Source organism: Ostrea edulis, chromosome 3, assembly GCF_947568905.1.
Source record: "Ostrea edulis chromosome 3, xbOstEdul1.1, whole genome shotgun sequence".
Taxonomy (NCBI): domain Eukaryota; kingdom Metazoa; phylum Mollusca; class Bivalvia; order Ostreida; family Ostreidae; genus Ostrea; species Ostrea edulis.
This window is the reverse complement of record NC_079166.1, coordinates 93,515,733-93,540,454: the sequence shown is the minus strand read 5'-3', so window position 1 is coordinate 93,540,454 and position 24,722 is coordinate 93,515,733. Positions and strand designations below refer to the sequence as shown.

The window sequence follows — 24,722 nt, the reverse complement described above, 5'->3', positions numbered from 1 at the left end:
GGGTATAATCGTGACGTCAAAGATCAACAGATCGGATTACTCCATCTCAAGGCGCGGATAGTTTCTTTGTTTTACACAGAGTTTAAAATGGACTTGGACCCAAGGCTTTTTAACATTTGCCGATGGATTGGATTCAGAGGCGACAGATTTAGAGGTTAAGGATGAAAGTTTACATCTTCATTTTTCATCAGGAGGCGAATCAGAGCCAGAATCTGTGTTATCAGCAACACCCAAGACAAAGGTTTGATCATGTTTACCTAGATTTCTTTTCTTAGATAGGCCTATGAATTTTTGTTGTTGTTGTTGTTGTAATTTTAGATCTAGGACTATAGTTGTTTTATCTTTTACTTTAACAACATAACCCCCCCCCCCCATACACTGTATCAGTCACTTTCATTAAACATTGTATTTGTGCACAGGTATATGTAGCAATGTCAGGCATGCGCGAGTTATGGCACTTTCCCATTCTGCTCCATGTTAAATAGGTCATATTTATCAATGGATAAACGGCTTATAAATCCGTGCATGCTTTAATCTTTTGTGTTAGATTAAAAGTTTAAGGTGTATTTTAAACAGTACATACAGTGATTCCCGATAATTGTGCGAAAAAAAAATGAATAATGCGGGAAATCTCGCATGGCTATTGATAACAATAGACGTAATGGCGGCCATGACAAGAGAAAACACCAAAGCTATAAATAGTTATTTTACTCGCATAAGCACATGGTCATAGCAGGTCATGTGAATGCTTGATGAAAGCTAAGATATTGAGGATTCTGGAAACATCGTGGTTACGTAGATCAATGCTTATTTATGGAAATTCAAAACGAAAGTAGACGATAAATCGAGTTTAACCTCGTTTCTTTCGTTATTTTGCCCACTTGACAATACTTTGACAACTCTTATTAAACACAGAAATGAATTTTCTTTCATTTGGTATATAGTTTTCTACAGTAAAATATTGCACACAAGTGCACAATGCATTAAAACGAGTGACGCTTGAAAAAAAATCGAGCCATTTTTAGCAGGGGCAGATAACTCCATTCCCCCGTTAATGTCAGCAAACTGGAGACGGAGTATTTCTAAGGTTTGTCTTTGTTGATCAGAATCAATTTTTAACAGTATATTTATATTGTCATTCTTAAACATATTTTTGCAATTCTTAAGGACAATAAAGTAAATAAAATATGTTCAATCTTTTTACGGATCAGTTCTATGGACTATCACTGTTTCAGTGTTTGAAATGTTGCCGATAACATTGATATGTTTGTTGTTTTTCGTCTGATAATTATCATAATAGGTAGGTGTAATTTTCTTTTACAACTTTAACAACATAATGTCAAGTGATTCTACTGACCCAGGAGATATAATACCACCCACTCCAAAAAAAGTTCATAAAAAGAAAAAGGAAAAGGTAAATAATTACTATGCTGATTGGAAAGCTGTAATAAACAAGTGCTAAAAGATTCCTCACAAGATGAAATTTTGATGCATTTCTTTCCCTTATTACAAGACTATTGCTTAAAAAAGTAGAATATATTTGAATGAGCATGTGTTAAAGAATTAACACTTAAAAAGACAGTAATATGAAAATGTTTCAATTTTAAAATATCATTTTCACAACATCAGTGCAATATTATTATGATAACAAAATATCCATGATTATGTAATTAATAACTAATTTATAACTCTGCTGATGTGTATTTCCATTAAAATTGCTCATGTATTATCTTTTTAGGTGCCTGGTTTCCCTGATTGGTACAATGTCAAATATACAGAGGATCCAGCAATCTACAGTTACAAACTGAAAAATGATCTGGAATCAGGGGACTTAAAAATCAAAGTTTAATTGACTTTGCATTTGATTTTCCTAGTAAAAATAGTTCTTTGTTTTAGCCATAACTTTAATTTGTAAAAATAAATATTGATTTACTGTTTAATAGTTGTTTTTCTTCATTTTTGATATGACCAAAAAATTGGCACAAAACCCGATATGCTACTGATTTTCAAATGTCTGTATCTTTGTTGTACATTGGCCAATCTGAATAACTTTTACACCATTGAAATCCTTATGAAATTACCTTTCTTTTGATGTATAACAAGTGTGGTTTCACAAATTTTTAAAAAATTGCCTGTTATTGCTAGTATATGCATGTAATATACATATACATGCGCGGATCTAGAGGGGGAGGGGGTCCGGACCCCCCCCCCCCCCTGGAATTTGCAAAGATAAAAAAAATTACAATATAACGATTTATAAGAAAAATTAGTTGACTGTTATTATATTATAAATATGTTTTTGTGAAAAGGTTCGACCCCCCCCCCCCCGGAAATAAAATTCTGGATCCGCGCCTGCATATATATATATGCTATATCTACTTCCTTGATCTCACTTTTTCTGAATTATTATAGTTACATGTATATGTTGGGAGGGGGGTCTGGCATCTTCTGATTGCAAACTTGAGTCGTAAAAGATGCTGACTTTTACAGTCAGTTTAATTTGTAATATATTAGTGTGATTAGAGCAGATTATTTTTTTATGATTTGGCTTCCAATTTTTACTTTCAGAATTTTTAGATTAAATTCTATGGTTTGTAAATAGATATTTGGTTTTTAAAATGGATGTATTATATTTATCAAGATCCATATGTGCATTGTGTACAACTGCAACATATTCATGAGGAAATGGCATTCAATAATACAATTTTTGATATCAGATATATTAGGCAAAAACAATGAAATTGTAATTGATATATATTGCAAGTAGTGTGTATGACTGACTGATTGGACGTGCATGTATTGATGAAGTTTGATATATTATCCATATAAAAATTGTGTAGGTTATTGTACTAAGACATTATCTTTAAGTAGTTTATTATAGGCATTAACTTTTAGTAGTTTTAGACAGAAATTTGGCTATTTTTCTGCATTTGTTTAATTTCCACATGTAATTTCCTTTTTGTACAGAGTAAGGAATCGGTTATGTTTTACACTATTGTTTTCTTCTCGTTTAGAAAAGAACAGCCACATCATTGCAATCTACAGGTTTAAGGAAATCTCTTAGAAAACCTGCCAAAGACAGGCTCTATGAAACTCTGCAGCTTTCTTGATGTGAGTCTGGAGATGAAGATGAACCCCAACATGATCCTCCAGCACAAAAGGTTAAGAGTCAATTTTCAATGCAGTTCCAATGCTTTAATAAATATTATAAATTGTATGCCTTTTTGACTATAGTCTATATAATTTAATATTGTGTCTGTCCTTCCATGTGTGAAATTGTTGAAAATGTGTAAAATCACCTCAAGAAACATACACATAACCAGTTCCAGAGGAATATGAATTTAGAATACTCTTTCGGTTCTTTGCCAGAAAAAGAAAAGTATTGAGTGTACAACAGCAGTCCGAAGGTCTCCAAGAAAAGATTTGAAGGACAAGAGTGCATCATGGATGAGGCATCTCTCCCCATCAGAACTAGATTACTCAAATGGCCTCCCTGTTTCCCATATATATATATATCATTATTGTTTTCTCTTTCATTCAGAGTGCAGTGAAGGACTCTTATTTAAATGGTCAACAGACGGATTTGAAATGGAACTACGGTACAGCAAAAGGTATTTTTACATACATATATAATGAGACAATATTTCTTGCAAATGTTGAATTTATAAATGCTTTGTCAGTTTTTTTTGTTATTATGAATTAATGAAATTACTTGTAAGGCCATCACACACTGTGCACATGAATGCATTGGTTAGGACATTCGTGTGGGTCTCTTTACATCTTTGTTTTGTTTTGAAATAATGGATGTTCCTGAAAACATTCTCCAAACAATAAACCAGATTCGCAGTCCATAAATGTATAAATAAATCATTGAACCAATGTTAATTGTGCAAATTTAGTAAAACTATTTCAAAATATTAAATTTAAAAAATAACCCAGCTGAATTACTTTGAATTTTATACACTAATTCATTTCTAGGGTAAAAGTTTAACTCCCAGGAGTACATTAACTACTTTAAAGTAATTTGTAACCAAGTAACAATCTTGTTATTTTGTAGATTCATGGATGAAGAAAATGTACCACTGACAGTATTTATGAGGAACAATGTACAAGGGATTGCGCCAGATGAAAGAATTGACGTCATAGATGGTACTAATGAAAATGCTGTTATAAATTTTGCTAAATCTAACAGATTTCAATTTATATTTAATCTGAAAAGCATTACATTATGGTTCAACAGTTATTACCAATGAGAAAGCAAACGTTGATTATAAGTTTATTTATTTGTCCTAATTTAGAATTAACAAGAGGTACTGTGAGCAATGCTCACTAAGAATACCCCCCGCTTACCCCAATCTCCCAAAGGGTGTTGGTAATAGGTATAAACTACCTCTTTTCTGAGTGTAAAAAACAAATGGCATGACAAACCGAACCATATTGCTACTTCGATGTCCAGTGCGCATGACCTTTGACCTTTTGACCCCAAAATCGATAGGGAACATTTTCATCCCATGGGTAGTCCATATGTATGATATGGTGACTGTAGGTGGAAAGGATAACGCTTTAGAGCCCGGAAACCATATTGCTACTTCAATGTCCAGTGCGCATGACCTTTGACCTTTTGACCCCAAAATCGATAGGGAACATCTTCATCCCATGGGTAGTCCATATATATGATATGGTTACTGTAGGTGGAAAGGATAACGCTTTAGAGCCCGGAAACCATATTGCTACTTCAATGTCCAGTGCACTTGACCTTTGACCTTTTGACCCCAAAATCGATAGGGAACATCTTCATCCCATGGGTAGTCCATATGGTTGATATGGTGACTGTAGGTGGAAAGGATAACGCTTTAGAGCCCGGAAACCATATTGCTACTTCAATGTCCAGTGCACTTGACCTTTGACCTTTTGACCCCAAAATCGATAGGGAACATCTTCGTCCCATGGGTAGTCCATATATATGATATGGTGACGGTAGGTGGAAAGGATAATGCTTTAGAGCCCGGAAACCATTGCGTCTACAGACGGACGGACAGACAGACGGAAAACCCGATTCCAGTATACCCCCCGCAACTTGTTGCGGGGGGGGGGGGGGGTATAATTACAAAGAAATCGTAGGTTGAACTAAGGCTATAATTAGTTATTTTGAAACATATTTACATTATTTTGTGCAAGATCTTTTATTCAGCATCTTTTATTTTCTAGCTGCCATTAAAAGATATTTTACATCCAAAAAGGAGGCCAACAATAGGCACAATAAGAATAAAGAAGAGTTAAATAAAAAGAGGCAAGCAACATATGAAAGAAAGAAAGAGGTAAACTTGAAATTCAATTTAGCTCAGTAATCATACAGTTTTACTTAAAGCTCATCTTAGAACATTATTATTGATTTTGATGACACTGGATGAAGATTATCGAAATGGTTTAGGTCACTTGAGGAAAGAAAAGGAAGTTGATGAAAGGGTGTCTATATGAGTACTTGATTGTGTGCCCATGTATTTAAAAATATATTCAAAACAAATGTTTCATTGAAGTGATTTGGGTAAATATGGAAGGTAACTGCAATTATTTTTTTCCTTTAATTTAAAACATATCTTTTTGGACAGAAATTGAAGAGGAGACTTGTTGCGGTAGAGAAGACGGGATGGTCCGAGGAGAAGAAAAATAAAGTTAGAACATTTTTCCAGCTACCAAATGCTCACAAATATATGAGCAGTGATGAGGAGGGAGATGATGGTTTTGTGTCCCATCCATATTCCTGGGAGAGTGAGGAATTACAGAAAATTAAAGGAAGTCTGGACAAAAAATATTTAGAGACATGTCCTCCACGTAGCAAGAGGTTATTGTCCAAAAAAGTAGCGGGTCTCTAAGAGAAGAAGAGCCACCTAAATTGAGCATTATTCATGCATGGACTTTAAACATGTGAATTGCATGTTAAAATATGTTCTTAACATGTAATATTTTTTTTATTTTTTGACTATGTGATGCATATGCAATTTCTTTTTTGTAACACCACTTTTTTATTTGTACACATATTTAGTCTTTGAATCTGAAGTGCCACAAAGATCTGTATTGGGACCATTGTTGTTTGTATATATATGTGTTAATGATATTGCAGATATACAGATTATTTGCGGATGAAAGTTCTCTGCAGCAGTCATTCAAATCTGTTAAATTTTTCGAAGACAATTTCAATTATGATCTTTAGGTTCAGAAAATGACCTTTGTAGTTCAATTCTTTTAAAACAAAATTTGATACCATTGATACAATAAGAATTGTTCAAATTAAGCATATATTTACACAAAATTCAAGATAATGCATTCTATCATAAAATATATCAAAAATATTTTGTTATGCATCCCAGCATGTTTGAAATATCAATGATTTATTGTGTACAATTTGTTTTATATTGTTATACATGTCCATGTATATTAACCACCGTTATTGTGGTATATAATCATACATTTGTGAAAAATAGAAATTAATAAATTGACTATTGATATTTGAATATGCAGCTTTTGTTATCTCAACAGATCATTTAAAACGTGATTCTACAAGAAATGTCTTGTACTAAGATATGAACTCCTCATTCACAATATATACTTTTGTATAAAGAAATTTATTGCAATTTGATAAAATCTGAAAAGGGGAGTATACAGATTTCCATATTAATGGTAAAAATTACACACCTTTAAATTTGATTAAATATGCTCTTTATTAAAAATTACTTAAATTAAAGTCATTGGTAAATACGACCTTTTACTTTTTGTAAACATAAATTTACTCTCGTAAATATTATATTTAAGTTCTTGTAAATTCATTGAAAAAGACAACCTTTAAATTTTTGTAAAGTTGCATTTACTTGAGCAAATATGGTCTTTAATTTTTTCGTAAAGGTATTGTAAATTGGGCCATTACAAAAATTTACTTCCCAGTAAAGGTAATTAAAGACCATATTTACCATCTTTTTCTTATTTAAGTAAATGTGATTAAATACACTTAAAGCTATTGTAAATAAAGTATTTACAATATCTTTACTCCCTTTGTAAAGGCAGTTTTTCAAGCAGTGATTTCTACTGTCTTACTATAGAAATTGTCTATGTTAAAAATATGTTTTTGAAGTCATACAAATATACATTCTTAAGCTATCAACTTCATTTGAAAGAAAGTTTTTTAACTTTACTGTTGAAATGTTCGAGATAGCCGTAAAACAAATGAAGAGTGAACTTTTACATGAAACTTACCAAACAAATTTTAACGATGCTTAAGAATTCTTCTCGGAAACATATTTGACAATCTATCAGTTAAACTTAATCCATAAAATTCCTGGAAGTAACCCTGTTAGAAGGTTAATCTTTATCTGTGAACAAAATAAGGTAAGTAGAAACGCTCTATATTCTTCTTCAGTTTCCTTGGCCTTTATTCTCTATAGTCTTCTTCAGTTTCCTTGTCCTTTTTTCTCTATAGTCTTCTTCAGTTTCCTTGGCCTTTTTTGGCTATATTTTTCTTCAGTTTCCTCGACCTTTTTTCTCTTTATTCTTCATCAGTTTCCCTGGCCTTTTTTCTTAATTCCATCACACGCAAACTATATTCCATCCTAATATTGTATGTTGAGCAATGCACTTTTGTGTTTTTACTTATTGAATTTTAAACCATATAGTAAGAAGCTTATATTCTATCTATGACAACAAAAGGAAATGTTGATAAGCATAGGCAATTCACAAATTCTGGGCAATATGTTGTAGAACTATTAGGGGGATACACCTTAAACATTTTTACGAAGTGATGTTTCTTCGAATAGACGAAAATAAAGAATTCAGTAAATCAGATGTTATGAAAATTTAATTACAAGTAATTCTTTCATTAGGCAATATACTACAGTTTTTATGTTTGAAACACATCTTTGTTCAAAATATATCCTGAAAGCAAATACATTTATTGATGCGATGCATTAAGCAAGTTATAAATGCATGTCAGCTGATGCGGAACACTCTTGCAATCTGCAGCTTCCTCACTATGAGTGACCCAGTCCCAGTAAGAGCCACCTGTTGGTGTTCCATAATCTGACCCACTATCATTCCTCCACCACTGGGAGAAGTTACAGACTGCCCATCATATCTGGTTCCGTAATGCTGGACCTCATCTCCAACATAGCCAGCATTCCCTTGTCCACCCTCCGTGTCGCTGTTATCTTCCTTTGCTGCCTTACATAAAACACAGCAGCAGAAAATCATCTGAAATTAAAGAATTCAACTTAGAATAGTTTGATTTGCATGTTTGATTTGTTACAATTCAATTTTAGTAGCTATCACTCCCCGCATACACATGATAATAAATGTCGATTTTGGTCTTCGTCGGTAAAACCAAGATCATTACAAATTTGCGTACCCTCTCTGTACATGAATGAGATCGTTAAAGACGAAATCAGAGTCCTTTGGAGAAAACTATCACCGATTAGTGTTTCAATATTATCATGTCTTAATGTTATTGCAACTTCCTTTTACTACTTTTATAACATGTATCATTTTTATTATGTGCAGCGCTTTAGAGTGGATATTTATAGTTATATAAGGCGCTATATTAATGAATGTTATTATTATTATTATTACCGATTACCAATGACACCTTAAATATGATCATTGTCGATGACGGAATTCAGCCACAGTCACAGAAAGGAGAGGAGTATGTGTTGCCCACTACGCTAAAAAGAAACACCTACTTGTTGATTGAGACGAATGTAAGCCTTTGATTCCATAACTCCGTCTCCTTGAGAGGAAAAAGAGCTCACGGCGGATGTGACTGATTAAGAGGACTATTTATACACCAAAGGCGCATGATGACCCCCAAACCTTTCCAAGATCCGTGTGCCCCCTCGTTTCTCAATTTCATATCATTTGTAGGGTCCATGACATTATTCACAGTGTACCTTCACCCGTACCATTTGAAATGTCAATTCAGTTGATGCGAACCTCCTCTATACATTGTTCCATACAACACTTAGGAACAGATCATTTTGATTTGGGGAAGCAATCTTTGTCGATTGTCGCGTTTTATACATCGATCCTGTTTGCAACATTACAGGCCACATAAACGGTTTAGGTATATGAAACCATCACATAAGTTGTGTATTTCGTAGATATTTAAATTACATTGACACGGCTACCTCCGAAACCCATGAAAATGACCTCCATGGAATGCATTGACTTTACCATAATTAAAGCAGCTGGTCTACTTCACACAAATTTGGTTTGATTTATATAAATTGTTTTAGACACTCATGTCAGTATGTACATGAAAAGATGAAGATAACGAACAGTGGCCAATATCATAACTCCGAAGGAATTCAAAATTAAGAATTGAGCAAACACGGACCCCCGGACCAGAGGTGGGGTTAGGTGCATAGGAGGAGAAAGTATCTACTGTCGACCAGCCTCACCTGATGTGATTTATATATCTCGATCAGGTATACGGAGTAATCCGCAGTCAAAATCAATGTGTAAAGAACGGTCTAACAATTGGTATGGAACATGCCAGTCAACATTTGACCCAATGACAGGTTCAATATATAGGGTTCACAGTGGGTCTGACCGGTTCATCGGAACGCCCAATATATCCAGGGGCCCGTGTTTACCCAATTCCCTATTTTGTATTGCTTATAGGAGTTATGAGATTGACCACTGTCCGTTATATTCACATTTCATTCCTCCTAGACATCTGATCCCACCCCTGATGTGTCGAGGGACCTGTGTTTTCCCTATCCGTAAATTTGTATTAACGATAGTAATTATGAAATCGATAATTGTTCGTTTTCTTCATCTTTTCATTGCAGACTAATTTTCGTTCACCTTAGGGCTAATGATATCATAATGAAATATGCATCCGAATTTCCATAAGCGAAACAAAACAACACAAATATTAACAGATATTATCATCACAATGCCAAATTCCATTGACCTCTAATTAAAAGCTTAAAAAAAACTGTTAATCATCGTAAGAACACATACCTCAAGGATAACGTAACAAGACGCCACCAAACAAAGATAGAAAGACCAGCCTTTATCATGGTCTCCATAATCAGCGACTACCACCATACAGCCGGCGAATCCAATAATACCTGGAGTAGGATATATAAAGTGAAAATAACAACTCATGAATAAATTCATGTTTTAATCACTTGATCAAGGCAAAAGCTGTTTTCTCGATTTAGATATGTCCAGGAGTCTGCTTGCCCGTCTCGTAATTTTAAATTATACTATCTTTAGGTAATTATTAACTATCTTGACCCTCTTCATATCTTTATATTCTTTGAAACACTAGGACAAAATACCTTATGTGTCCACGTATCCCTGTTTGTCCTACTTTTAATTTGTATTTTAAGGGTGTATTCTGAGATTGATCACTGTTCATCATATTCACGTTTTCATTGCGGTATTATTTATATTCTTTGTCATAATAGTTCGTGTTAGTTGGAAGGGAAAGGTGCAATTTCTTGTGACGTTACCATGTTTTTTAAAACAAAACTAGCAACCTGAGAATCATACATGATGCTTGCCTAATCACGAAAAGGATGAAGGATAGTGCTTAACTGGTAATGCTAAATGGCAGTACATCTATGATTGTGGAAAGAAGTCACACTCTTGAAAACAAAACAAAATCACACCTGCGACAGGATATAGGCATATCAAACAGACGCCAAATTTTGCACAACACCCAACATCATCGTCATCGTCCTCATCATCGTTGTTACAGCAGATGAAACAGATGGAGATTACTGTTGTTAGGGCAATGATAGTAAACGCCGTAGCCTGTAGTCCGAGGACAGCTGAACCAAGACCTGATGATAGATACACAAATGGTTTAATATATTACAAACATGGATGTCAAGACCTGATGATAGATACACAAATGGTTTAATATATTACAAACATGGATGTCGTACCAGTAATGGTAAAAAGAACACGAATTAAATGTAGATTATGCTAATATTTAAAATGCACTATAGAAAAACACCTAACACATTTGACGTCACAATGAATCGTTAAGTCACAATATATAAATCTGTTTGTATCGTATGGGGAATATTCTAATATTTGAGCCTTATTAGTTAATGCTTTTTAGCGTGGAAATTTAAAAGAGACAGTATCATGACAACTTGTTTCCAAGACAACTCGCCCCCTCTTCAAGACAACTCGCCCCCTCTTCAAGACAACTCGCCACCTCTTCAAGACAACTCACCCCCTCTCTTGAGAAACCACGCCCCCTCATACCTTACATGTCTTTGGTGACTAGGTCTTCCAACAGTCTGTTGGAATTTCTATGGACACGAATTGCTGGTCTGCTTTTAAGGTCTTATGAAGCAGAATTTATTCATAAACGTCTACGTGAAAAGAACAACATTGCCGTGGCTTTCAATGAAATATTTAGATAGATTGACGAATTTCTATTTTTATGTTAATAATAATAATTTTCATTCATATATCGATTATATATTTCCCTGTGAGCTCGAAATAAAGGACACCACAGAGTCGTCCACTTCTGCTTCATACTTGAATATTTTGAAAATAGATATTAATGGCAAACTAACTACTCAACTCGTTCTCAAAACTTATATATGCCATTGTTTCTTTCACACCACGTGTTAAAAGGAGGCGTGGGATGGATACAATATACAAATAAGGCCCCTGACGTTGTTTATAAATCATACAAGTCGATGATGAACGTAAATGTTTGACCTTTCATCTAGCATTAAACCAATAATTCACGTTGTACAAGTTATTAAATAACACTGCAATAGATACATTAACACTGTTATTTGGAAGTAATCTTAATCTTAATCTTCCATAAACATAAAACTTTACTGTTCTACTGTTATCAAAGATAGTTTGTAAACAATATACCCACGTATGATAATGTTTGATACGTTTAGACAAATCTTAACAGTTTACAGCATTTCTAAAATAAATCAACTATTCTTGCAATTGCACTGTAAAGATTTAGGACAGGAGCTTTAGAATGTATGAATAGTAAGGCACATGATATATAAGGTCACGAAAGATGAAAATAATGAACAGTAATCAATCTCATAACTCCTATAAGGAGAACAAAATAGAGAGTTGGACAAACACGGAATCCTGTATATATCGAAAGTGAGATCGAGTGTCTAGGAGGAGTGACCATACCCTGCTAATCGGCCAGACCCGCCGTTAGCCCGATAAAATAAGTCACGCATTGATTTAGAAGTAGTCGAGGTCTCTGCTGGTAGACGGTTAGTCCCCGAGGGTCTCTACAGCCCAGTATCTAAGTACTTCGTTACTAGCTTAAAAATACGGATGTATATTTAATTGCTGTTATGAAATTTAGAAATTCATTTCAAAATTAAGGATTATCTCCCTCACGCATAGCTCTTATCCTTAAACGAATTTGACTCCACTTTTTTGGTACATTGTTTTTACCTATAGTATCTCTAAAACTTAATTGTTATTTCGGATTTCAAACATTTCGGTTGAGCATCACTGAAGAGATATTATTTGTCGAAATGCGCATCTGGTGCAACAAAATGGGTACCGTATAAGTTTTACACATGTACCACTAAATTATATTAGATGAATCACTGTTTAGGAATACCAAAATGACGTGCAAGAGTCCAGAACAATGGAATAATGACATGATTTGAAAACTCAAAACCGAAACGAAGTTAGACTTTTGTACTTCAATTGCTGTTTAAAAGACAGAAATGCGTGAAAACATTCAACAATGGTATGAATTAAAAAGCAAGGTCGATACTCAAAAGCGCCGCAAAGTTACCCGTTGAAACATTGTTTTGGAAGACAAATTTACGTGACAGAATCTGGAACAATACAATAATGGTACAATTTGAGAACACCCAGGGTCATCATGTGACACTAAAGGTAGATCCTCTGTGGTTTATTGTGCATACATGTACCTAACACTGCAAAACTGCTGTGGTCAATGTACATATTTACTAGTTAGTGAAGTTCGTGTGTTAATGTACAACTTATACGGTACCAATTTTGATTCACCATGCAATATTAATAATATAAATCAAATTGCTAAGAACCTATAGCAAAGAGTCAGTAGTTCATGGGAACGTAAATGATCCACAGTAATTTACATGTGTGCAATGATATGGATTTTGGTTCTATGACAAAAGATAAATGGACTGTATGTTAATAAACTATAGAATTTGAATAACGACAATAATCCTATTAAGGTGAATGCGCGTTAACTTTAAATGATAAATCAGGCAAATCTGTGTATCATATCAAATTACACCATAAGATCGATTCAATACTCATAAACGTCCTGACATACTCGTAAAACAGTGTAATATTGACAAGTGGGCGTTTAGGAGGAATATAGAAAGGACTACATTGAAATAAAATTGTATAACTTGCAACCTGCAAAGAAATCTAATAGATAGTAAATATATGTAGATGAAATATAAATATAACGTTAGATCGCAATATATGAAACTGCAAGCATATTATCAAATTATACTTGAAAGATGTCCTTAAGAGGTACGTAAAGGGCATTGCCATACAAATCTCATTACTGGGGTCATATATCATAATTAAGATAATTTTAATCTAAAAACAGCTTTACGCAATTTTATCATACACCTACAAATATGCACATGCACAATCAAAGTCAAATGCTATACCGAAGTGCAGCATATGTTTGGAGTTTCATCTTACAATAAACATTGATTTTTTATATCATCAATTGTTGGCAAGTTCTTACACAACCTTTGGTATCGTCCGGGCAGTCTTTGTTGTATACAACTCCTAGAAAACAATCTGTTGTTGAGTTGTGTTTGATCCAGAATGGTGAGAAAAATCCACATGTCTGCAAAACAACACTAGGCAGCACAAGACAACAGAAACAACAGACCAACATTGCCGATTCAGAACCCATGTTGATTAATTGAGAAAACAAGGAAGGTAAAACGGCCTGTGGGTTTTCTACTTTTGGTTTGGGGTTCGTAGATTCAACGTTAGAAGATATGTCTACCTATTTATAGTGATCCATCTTGTATTTATCAGTTATTTAAATCACCCGTTTGTAGGTTTGTTGTATATCGTTTAACGACCCGCTCGTGAATTTTTCACCCATATAGAGACGTCACCATTGCCAGTGAAAGGCCGTAAAAGTTAGACCTATGCTCGGCGCTTACAGCCTTTGAGCAGGGAGGGATCTTTATCATATCATGCCTGTTGCGATACGGGACCTCAGATTTTGCGGTCTTATCCGAAGGACAACCCCATTTAGTCGCCTCTTACGACAAGCAAATGGTACTTAGGACCTATTTAACCTCGAACCCCACGGGGTAGTTTGTCAATATATAAAAAGAAAGGAACCGTGAAAATGAAAATGTTGCAATACTTTGCACGATAGAGTATATGTTGAATGGAATACTTCATATATTGTTGTTGTTATTATTATTATTATCAATATTATTATTATCATTTTTATTGCTATAACAATAGATTTAGTGGTATTTGTTTTACTATTTCTATATTTTCAAAACACCTTAGAAATTCTTTTGTATTGTGATTTTGCATATATATATATATATATATATATATATATATATATATATATATATATATATAAAAATATATATAAGCATTCTAAAATTTGATGGTGGGTTGGTTGTAAAAAGAAAACTCGTATGGAGACGTCACCATTTCCGATGAAAAATTGCAAAATGTAGGCCTATGCTCGGTGCATACAGCCTTTTGAGCACTGAGAGATCTTTATCGTGACACATCTTCTGTGACAGGTGGCTTTGGATTTTGCTGTCCGTCCCATTTCGTCGCCTCTTACGACAAACAGGGGCACTGAGGACCTATTCCAACCTGGATACCCATGTGAATAAATTTGAAGGAGTGATAAAAGAAGTAAATAAGTAGATCTGAAGGAATGATAAGAAACTAAATAAATTACACAAGGAATATGTCCTGGTTGTAACACGATTGCCTTTACCTTCAAAAGCCCATTATTACAACTATATGTTAGAAAGCTAGCCTTTAATTCCCTATCTATTGACCCAACTTATACTGAAAGATCCTTTCGAAATCGCAAAAATTTCAAAATCACGTTTCAGTTTTACACATACGACAAACAATTGAGGTGCCGTGCCTATACTGAATTCCAATAACCCTTACAGGGATAAATTGATGGATCCAGTAAATGTTCTACCAGACCCCTATCTGTACTCCTCACAGAAAAGTGAACTGCTCGCAAGGAAAAAATTCAGATATATTGTGCCATAACAGATACCTGAAATACTGTGAAGAAAATAGCGGATTTTCAAACATTCGAACGCAAATTTAGCATAGTTAAAGCCCAGAGCTTTTCCAAATTAACAACATCAATTATACGACCTTTCAAAACTTTACACTACAATAGCACGCAATGAATAAAGACCAGGCGATTTGGCCTCATATGCAGCTGCTTCGTCAATAAAAATGGAATGCATATCTTGTGATAAACCATGCAAATAAATTACTTTGTTAAACACTACTCTGATTCTACGCAAAATTTGATGGAATTTCTCTTTCGCAAAATTCATGAAGTATTTGGAGATCAGGTCTTCGAACAGTATGTTGTCATATTTGTCAATTGTATTTTGTAATTCAAGCAAAGAATATCACAGCGTCTAGCTTCGATCTAATCCAGACCGTTTGGTTTTCACTTAAGTGTTGTTATTGCCTTAAACATTTTGAAGATCCTCTATTATGAAATAAATTTCCCTCAGGAAGACTATTAGTCTAGAGAGAGTTTCACATCTGGTAGTTGGTTTATGGCTTCACACAAGTAAGGTGTTGCTGCATACTGTTGTTTAATCAAAAGTATAATACTTTCCCCCCATTTACATATTCGTTATCTTTCAAATGTTAGTTATTCGATTTCCAAAATCACCTTGCTCTAACACATTTTGAGAATATATATCAAATGCTGTCAGAAGTGTTTCATACCGATTGTTAAGCCGTTCTTGGCACACTGATTTTGACTACGGATAACTCCGTTTACCTGATCGGGATATAGGGCTCACGGCGGGTGTGACTGGTCGACAGGGGATGCTTACTCCTCCTAGGCACCTGATCTCATCTCTGGTGTGTCCAGGGGTTCATGTTTGCCCAACTATCTATTTTATATTGCTTGTAGGAGTTGTGAGATTGATCTCTGTTCGTTATCTTAACCTTTCATGTAGTAAATGTATTTATTTCCAATTCTTTGAACCATCTGCAGTTGATTAAATAGTGATTTCCCCAAGACTAATTTTGATTTGTTCCGTAACGCTTCCACGATCAAAGTGGAAAATGTGTTTATTATATAGCACCGAGAAGTTCCGTATGACATTTGTGTATTTACAATGTTTGAATGATATTCGAATGATATTGTATACTATCATAATTGTTGAAAAGCTTTTAATTATTCTCTCATAAATGATAGTATTAATTTCCTTTTATAAGTAGTTAAGATTGTTTCTTTTGAGTCAATTTGTAAATTATGTTTCAAAGATATGTTATACTACAATTTATATGTTTTCCTTTGGAAATACTAGAATGTTTAAACGTTTAACAGTCGATATGATACTTTGCATCATCGTGTGCGGTATATATCAAATGCTGTCTGAAGTGTTTCATGCCGATTGTTAAGGCGTTCTTGGCACACTGATTTTGACTGCGGATAACTCCGTTTACCTGATCAGGATATAGGGCTGTCTATTGGTAATATTAATGTTTAGATGCATTCCCCCAGATATGCCTCTCGGGTTGTTTAGTTAGCTACCCAGGTAACACAGAAACGTTACAGAAACATTTTAGAAACGTTTCTTTTAAAAGAGTGAAAACATTTTTTAAAAATGTTTTTAAAACGTTTTTTTGTATGGCGCTAGAAACAGAATGGAAACGTTTTGAAAAACAGTTTTCGAAAACGTTTTTTTATCGTTTTGTAAAAGCGTTTTCAAAATGTTTCTCTTAAGCATTTTCAAAACGTTGTTTGAAAACATTTTAAAAACATTTTAATTAGATGTTTTATAATAATATAACAAAACGTTTTCAAAACAATATTATGAACTGTGTTCAAAACATTGTTATAAGACACTTTTAACGGTAAAATATCATTTTTTAAACATCCCTATTTTCAAAAGTTGCAATAAACTATATGAAGCATTGTATTCAATCTTATTTGATTAGTGTTTAATTTTTTCTTTTCTGTTATTCTTTGATTTTTGTTTTTAGCATGTGGGAATGACGATGGATGCAAAATGACATTTAAATACCACTGTCCTGTGGAGATATGGATTCAAAAGATATTATTTAGAGTTTAAAATATTTACTATTTAGTTATGAAAAAAAGGCAAATATAACAGTAACATTGGATTTTAAAAAACATAGTGGGGAATTTTTAAAGTCTTGTAAGTCATTCTCTGTTCTCTGGGATTTCCGAAACACAGTGTAGAAATTTGTAACGTCTCACAATCAGTCATCCTCTGTTCTCTGGAATTTCCGAAACACAGTGTAGAAATTTGTAACGTCTCACAATCAGTCATCCTCTGGGATTTCAGGCAAGCACCTCCGCCTCTTTTCCTTTTGTTTCTATATTTAAAAAAAAGATAACAAATAAATGAGAGTTTACATATATATGAGGGAACGACCATAAATTTGTTGTAAATTTCATACAGGTCTAACATTGTTGGGTTTATTTTGGAGCTTGACATTTATATATATTTATCTATAACAACCCTATAAAGTAGACCAAAAAATGTTAAAGAACAACAGATGCTATCAATTGACAATGTTTTCATGGAGGGACATGAATATTTATTTAGTACATCGGCTTTCCCCAATAGTATCATGCAAGTCGCAAGTACATTCAAAATAATGGAAACTCCAACAGAGTTTTGCGAAACTATATGTCCACATTTTGTGATATTAGAAGAATGTCAGAACTGATGTCAAAGCAAAATGTATTTATAAATGTTTTAATAAAAATAAAAATTCCAATCCAATCAAATCAGATCAATGAAGAAGGGGCCTTGTTATTTTGAAGGCCACTTGTTGGATGTATCTGTGTGAATTTTGTTGAACCAAATGTACATAACGACCTATTTGGTCTCATCAGTGAAGCTAGAGCCAAAATCTGGAAGTGTACCAGCGATACAGACATCTATCGAAAGTTTTGTTTAAAAAAAATGGTGGTTTGTTGTGAAAATGGTCTCTTGTTAATTAACTTTGAACATCATGTCTACCTATTAAATGAATTCTAAATTAAATTATTAATAAAACATACCTTCATGTAATTGGAGCCTCCTGGTTTATTCGGGGCACTTCTTAACACCTCAAACACCTCATTCTTTAGTTCTTCCACTGAAATTTGTTTTTTTGAAGCTTTTCTTCCAGCACCTACAAAAAAGTTGTAAGTTTTTACTAAATCCACTTGCACTATTTTAAATTGTACAAACATATTACTCTGTTTAATTGACCTGATCGGTTATGGGTCAATTATTTCGGGGTTGTTCTTTAAAAGTTTAACAATAAGTCCGAGAAAGTTCAACTTCGCAAGATCAGGTCAATATTATAGAGTAATAAAATCATGTAACGGTCCTATGTTTGGAAAAAATTGTTCATTCAAAATCAGTGGCGGTATAAAGTGAGGTGGCAAATGAAACGATGGGCATTATAATGAGGTTTAACTATATAAAATTTAAAATATAAGCTTTAGGAATACTTTGGATCCAAGACTGTAATCTACACTGTAGATAAACGAATATTCAGGGATTAACATGTCCCTCAAATTGAGGCTCAATTCAATATTTTAAAAAAGCTTTGACAAGAAATTTTGTATCATATTATATCTTTTTTTTGGTACCAAGTCGACATGTTTTACAGCTTCTAGTCTATACATGTACTATAGTCATGTATTTACATTTTACAAATTACATTTACATGTACTGCGATTTTGATAATTCAAACTACCCACAGCATGCCCAACTGCTCAAAATATATTATGTATATTACACATTGTGATGTTTCATAAATCTAAATTGTCAACGTTATTTACCGTGGTCGTTCCAGAAATCAGGTGGGACATTTCCACTGTCATATTTAGTTAAATCATACCGGGCCGCGTGTTGTGTTTTGCCAAAATTGGGTTACATTCCTGTCGCTTCGATCGTGAAGAGCTTAGTGTTTGTTATTTATATTGTACACCCTTACAGATAAAACTGCCGACTCCTAAGATCTAATTAAGAAACACATCTTTAATCTCGATATTTTCGTCTAACGACATCCATGTAAATCATCGCAGTGAATTGAAATCTGCGCTGTTTTACTTCCCTCTCGAGAATACTTCACTCATATGGAGACGTCACCATTGCCGGTGAAGCATGAAAGGCTGCAAAATTTAGGCCCCCGCACTATTAATTTATTGTATAGTCTATATAGAGAAGGATCAAATTCGTGACAGGCCCATGTGATTGCACTTGAAATTTATACGAAAGAAATGCTTACCTTTGTTTACCCACATCGTAGTCGACATCACGTCGCTGAATCCAACTCTCCCGCCCCTCGCATCATCAAGTAGATCTAGCTACATTTTGTCACAGTCTCTATACAACAAGTTGAAAATTGTGAATGTTTGTTTGCATTTTCCAACCGATTCACTTCTTAGAATGGACCACTTCTATTTTCCTGTCATCGGTATAATATATCGCTGCAAACATGTTGATCAAATATATTCACTCGTCCAACACTCAATTCAAATGCCTTAAATGACGTCATGTGGAGTCTGAGCGATCAGCATCCTGAAGAAGCGAGAGGATCAAGGGCGGATCCAGGAATCATGTCGAAAGAAACAGCCGATTTACCGATATCTATTTAATCTACTGTTTTTTCAGAGGGGGGACCTACCAGATTTTAATATTCTCGATATCGACTTCTTTGAAAATCATATAGCGTGTGTTTAAGAGAGAGAGAGAGAGAGAGAGAGAGAGAGAGAGAGAGAGAGAGAGAGAGAGAGAGAGAGAGAGTGTGTCACTTAATACATGGGGCCAATACTCATAACCTCTACCTAATCTTCCCACTCACTACTACAAAAATAAAAAAGAGTGGCCGGGGAAGGGGGGAGCCACCCATTTTAAAGTACGTTGCATTTGGGGGGGGGGGGGGTTACTACGTTGATACGCAGCATCATTTTGAATGAAGGATGAAGGGGGGGGTGCCGTGTTTTTGAGAATTATTAACTAGGATTTTTTTTTTTTAAATTACGGGGGGGGGGGGGTAGGTAATTATTTTGGTGTCAATATTCATTCATAACTTCACAAACTTTTACTTACATAAGGTATATGTTCCGAGTGACCTTGATCTTTCCAAAATGACCTTGGTCCAAAAGTCCCTGTCTCAGGGAAAATTTGTGATCAATTATATCAATATCAATTTCTGATGAAAGGTTTAGAGGGTGGAAAATTTTATATAACTTTTAGATTGACTAGACTAAGATATGCTTCACCATTGAAAACAGAAAAACTGTAATAGAAATTAACTGGTGTAAAAATGTTTATTTATAGCATTGATTATCAAGTTTTAAGAAAAACTTGTGTTTCACTGGTAAATTTAAGGTATTGAAAGTACATTTATCCAAAAACAGGTATTTCAATGGTCATGAAATAACTGTTCTAATGAGCCCCAAAAGCAAATCACTGATAAAATACTGGTATTTCAATGATAACTGCTATTTCAATTGATTTTCAATTTTATTTCAATGGAAAATTTCCAGTTATTTTGGCTAAGGGATTTGAAAAATGTTTTTGAAATGTTCAATAAAGATATTTAAAATATCATTTTAATGACATTTTTTGAAAACGTACTTAGACTGTTTTAAGAAAATGGCATATCAACATTTTCTAAAATGATTATCAGAAATGTCAACATAACATTCTTAAAACGTTTGAAAAAAAAGTTTTAATCAGGGACTGAAAAACTATTTAATGAAACGCTTAAAAAACATTTCTGAAACAATTCATTAAACAGATTAGAAAAACTTTTCAAGAATAAAAATAAAAATGCTTTTTACACGTTTTTAACACAATTTACAAAAAGACGAAATGTTTTAAAAACATTTTTAGAACGTTTTGAAAAAATGTTTTATCAAACATAAACCATTAAAAAAATGTTTTGAAAAAGGTTCGTGCTCCTTGGGTATATGTGTCCAGGGGTCCGTATTTGCCCAACTCTCTAATGTGTATTGCTTATAGGAGTTATGAGATTGATCACTGTTCGTTATCTTCACCTTTCATGTTTTGCTTTTAAAATCGTTAGATTAAAGGGGATATAGGACTCACATAAGGGAATACCGATATTGGTTCGTTGGTGAAAATTCGCTCATAAGCTGCCAAATTTTTTAACCGGCTGATATTCATCAATATAAGTTTGATAACCATATATTACGATATATTATACGTTATCGTTATCTTTACCTTTCATGTAGTTGACCCATAGAAGTAACTAAATTTAGCACTGCATATAGGCTTATCAACTAGGAGAAATTCTGTGATTTTCTACAGCCTCTTATAACCGAATTATACATATACTGGACCGTATAATGATTTCAAATTTTCTTCGACTTTACAAGATATATAACAGTCTTCTAAAAACTTGCTTTAATTATTTTAAGGAAGAAAGTACGCGTTTTCGTAGATGGTGCAGGATAACCTTTGAGGTCGAGATATGTTATTTTGAAATATAAAAGTCTAGGGTACCCTGCATCATCTTCGAAAAGAACTTTGTTTCTATTCTACTACGACTCACAAATATACAGCCGATCGTTTACCTATACAGTTATGTGACGTCATTGCAGCTTCCGAAACGCAATGCATTTCACATGTGTCAGGGTTTTTGTTTTTGCTGACGAAAAAGGTGAAATAGTAGGGTACCTCTTTAAAAAAATCAAGCATTTATTTAATGTTGATGGATTGTATCAGCTGCTCTGATGACACAGTCCAACTAAACTACACATACCTGTACGAGAGTTAACTTATCTTACATGTTCGTTTAATTGTGTATCGATCTCGGAATGCAGGCGATTGACGTATATTGAATGACAGGTATTTGTATCTCATTCATAAAGTTTACCACATAGGCACCTGATCCCACCTCTGGTGTGTTTAGGGGTCCGTGTTTGTCCAACTATCTATTTTGTATTGCTTGTAGGAGTTATGAGATTGATCACTGTGCATTACCTTCACTTTTCATATTGATTTGATTTTTACGGTTATGAAATTAAATTTATCAGTTATCGATTCCATTCTTGTTTAGCAAAAGACGAAGAATAAAAACAGTAGGGGGTATCGTGGAAGAGTCATATCATACAGATGTTTTAACACAACGCACAGCGTCTAATCAGGTCAAGGAAGTGAAATCCACATGGAGTAAATCGCAATTACGTTTCACACCTATACCTTTATCTATGTTGTGGAAGTTTGATATGTATAAATGTTCTGATGATCTTTTGATCATGTATTGTGTATTGGAAAAGAATGCATACGGCATTCCTTTGATCTCGCAATAACCGTGGTAGAATTGAAAGCTCTGCGTAACTGGTTACCGGGCTCTCAATTTGTTTTGTTTCCTTGATTTTGCAAAATATTTTCAATATTTGTGATTATTTTCATTGCATTATTCTGCATCAGGATCCCCGAATTGTGAATTGTTTTATGCTAATCATTTTAATGAAATTATTCCTTGTTTCATCTCATATTTTTTTTCATATATTTCATTTCTAAAAGTTCAAAACGACGAAATTGAATATGAAAATAAAAATGCACGTCACATTACAGTAACCACGAGCCCTGTCTTACCCACACCGCCGCCATTCATATACAGATTTCGGACATATCCCAACCCAGAGTCGATTACGAACATAGGCACATGCAAGAAAATGAAGGCAAAGCTGAACACATGATTACAATGTGAGCTGGTGTGGTCAGAACTTATGTACTAGATTGTCAAGCGGACTCCTGGAGATTTTAATGTTGTAGAATATGTGAATTTGTAGCGAGTGAGTGAATTTGTGTCCCAAAATTATATCCTGTGCAAAAAGGTCTGAGAAGACATAGGTATTACCATGCCAATACGTCCATCACTTATCGTGATTGTGCCTTGCGGGGGTATGTTCATGCACAGGCATTGTACAATGATGTCACATAAAGATAAACGTGTCAAAATATGCAGATCATATGGGAATTAGATAGGTCGTACAATGTTCTGTTCCATAGACAATGATACATAGGTGTAATTCATGGCAATTATTTCTATGATAACACCTGACCTATGTTTCTTCATGACATTAAGTTGTATAAAATTATAGTCGTTTGATCATGATTCTTCCCTGTCGTTCTACTTGGACATAACTGATTATCGTTTTATAGTCCATGCGTTTCGTAATATTAACAGTTGTGAAGGAGAAACTTCAAACTTACTGTACCACTACATATGCCAGAAGTGGTGTAAATCAAATGTGGATTCTAAAAAAATCTAAAGAACTTTTAGTAAACTTTAAATCGCAAAACTTTTCTCAAATCAACAACATCAAAACGTATGACTTTTCAACACTATGCATGACCATTTCTCACGATGAATTAAAGATTAGACTTTTTGACATCATTGACAGTTGCTTTTTCAACAAAAGTGGAAAACGGAAATATTCATATCTAGTGATCAGTCATCCAAAAAATCATTTTGTTAAACACCACTCTGACTCCACGCACAAATAGTCTGAAATTGAAATAAGAAATATGCTAGAGTTCCTCATTGACAATATCTTCGTGGTATTTAATGATCAGGTCTTCCAACAATCTGTTGGAATTAACATGGGCACGAATTGTGCTCCTTTGTTAGCTGATCTGTTTTTATATTTATATGAAGCAGAATTTATTCAAAAACCTATATGTGAGTAGAAAAAATTCTTGTTGTTGCCTTCAATTCGACATTTAAATACTGTAAATATATTACATTTGGTTGTGTATTCTATTTAGCGACTTTGGCGGAACGCAGCTTCCGCTAAATCAAGTACATCGCTAAATGCCATCCGTAAATCTAGATGTTTAAAGTAATTCAGGAATGCGCTAAATCAAATCTACGCTAACTTGTTGAAAAAACGATTTCCGCCAAATATCGTACACGCCAAATATAATACGTTTACAGTATATCGACGACGTTTTATTTATCTATTAACAATAAAGACTTTCATTCATATATCGATTGGATATATCCCTGTGAACTCCAAATAAAAGACACCACAGAGTCGTCAACTTCTACTTATCACTTAAATATTTCATTGAAAGTAGATATTAACGGCAAACTAATAACTCCACTTGATGACAAACAGGATTATTTCAGCTTCTCCATCGTCAACTTCCCATATCTATGTAGCAATATTCCACTATCACCTGCATATGGTGTTTATATCTCTCAATTGATTGAGGGTAGATATCAATGGCAAACTGGCAGCTCAAATTTGTGACAAACATCCCGGGATGGTTTTGGCTTCTCCATTGTCAACTTCTCATATTTGTGTGGTAATGTTCCATTATCACCTTCGTATGGTGTTTGTGTGTCTCTCAGCTGATTCAATGAGCGGAGGCGTGTTCTGCTATGGTCAGTTCTTGAGTCCAGACAGGTTGCTGGTAGGT

At 34.1% G+C, this 24,722-nt stretch overlaps 2 protein-coding genes across 4 annotated transcripts; one reads left to right on the top strand and one right to left on the bottom strand.

Annotated features, from left to right (window-relative positions):
• Positions 1-4: 4 nt before the first annotated feature.
• Positions 5-6,512, top strand: LOC125673052 (uncharacterized). 2 transcript variants are annotated; one of them, XM_056159449.1, is made up of 7 exons: positions 20-241; positions 3,015-3,161; positions 3,370-3,448; positions 3,543-3,611; positions 4,058-4,149; positions 5,209-5,318; positions 5,610-6,512. In XM_056159449.1, exons 3-7 carry the CDS (start codon positions 3,444-3,446, stop codon positions 5,871-5,873), a joined length of 540 nt encoding a protein of 179 aa, XP_056015424.1. In that variant the 5' UTR covers positions 20-241; positions 3,015-3,161; positions 3,370-3,443; the 3' UTR covers positions 5,874-6,512. The 2 variants fall into 2 exon arrangements, with proteins under 2 accessions (XP_056015425.1, XP_056015424.1); XM_056159450.1 differs by lacking the exon at positions 3,370-3,448 and having other exon boundaries at positions 5-241; positions 3,542-3,611.
• Positions 6,513-7,828: 1,316 nt separating this feature from the next.
• LOC125673050 (uncharacterized) lies at positions 7,829-14,004 on the bottom strand. 2 transcript variants are annotated; one of them, XM_048909314.2, is made up of 4 exons: positions 13,771-14,004; positions 10,665-10,838; positions 10,009-10,118; positions 7,829-8,238 (listed from the first exon to the last, which is right to left on the bottom strand). In XM_048909314.2, the coding sequence occupies exons 1-4, from the start codon at positions 13,937-13,939 to the stop codon at positions 7,978-7,980; spliced, it is 714 nt and encodes a 237-aa protein (XP_048765271.1). In that variant the 5' UTR covers positions 13,940-14,004; the 3' UTR covers positions 7,829-7,977. The 2 variants fall into 2 exon arrangements, with proteins under 2 accessions (XP_048765271.1, XP_048765272.1); XM_048909315.2 differs by having other exon boundaries at positions 13,766-13,942.
• Positions 14,005-24,722: the final 10,718 nt, after the last annotated feature.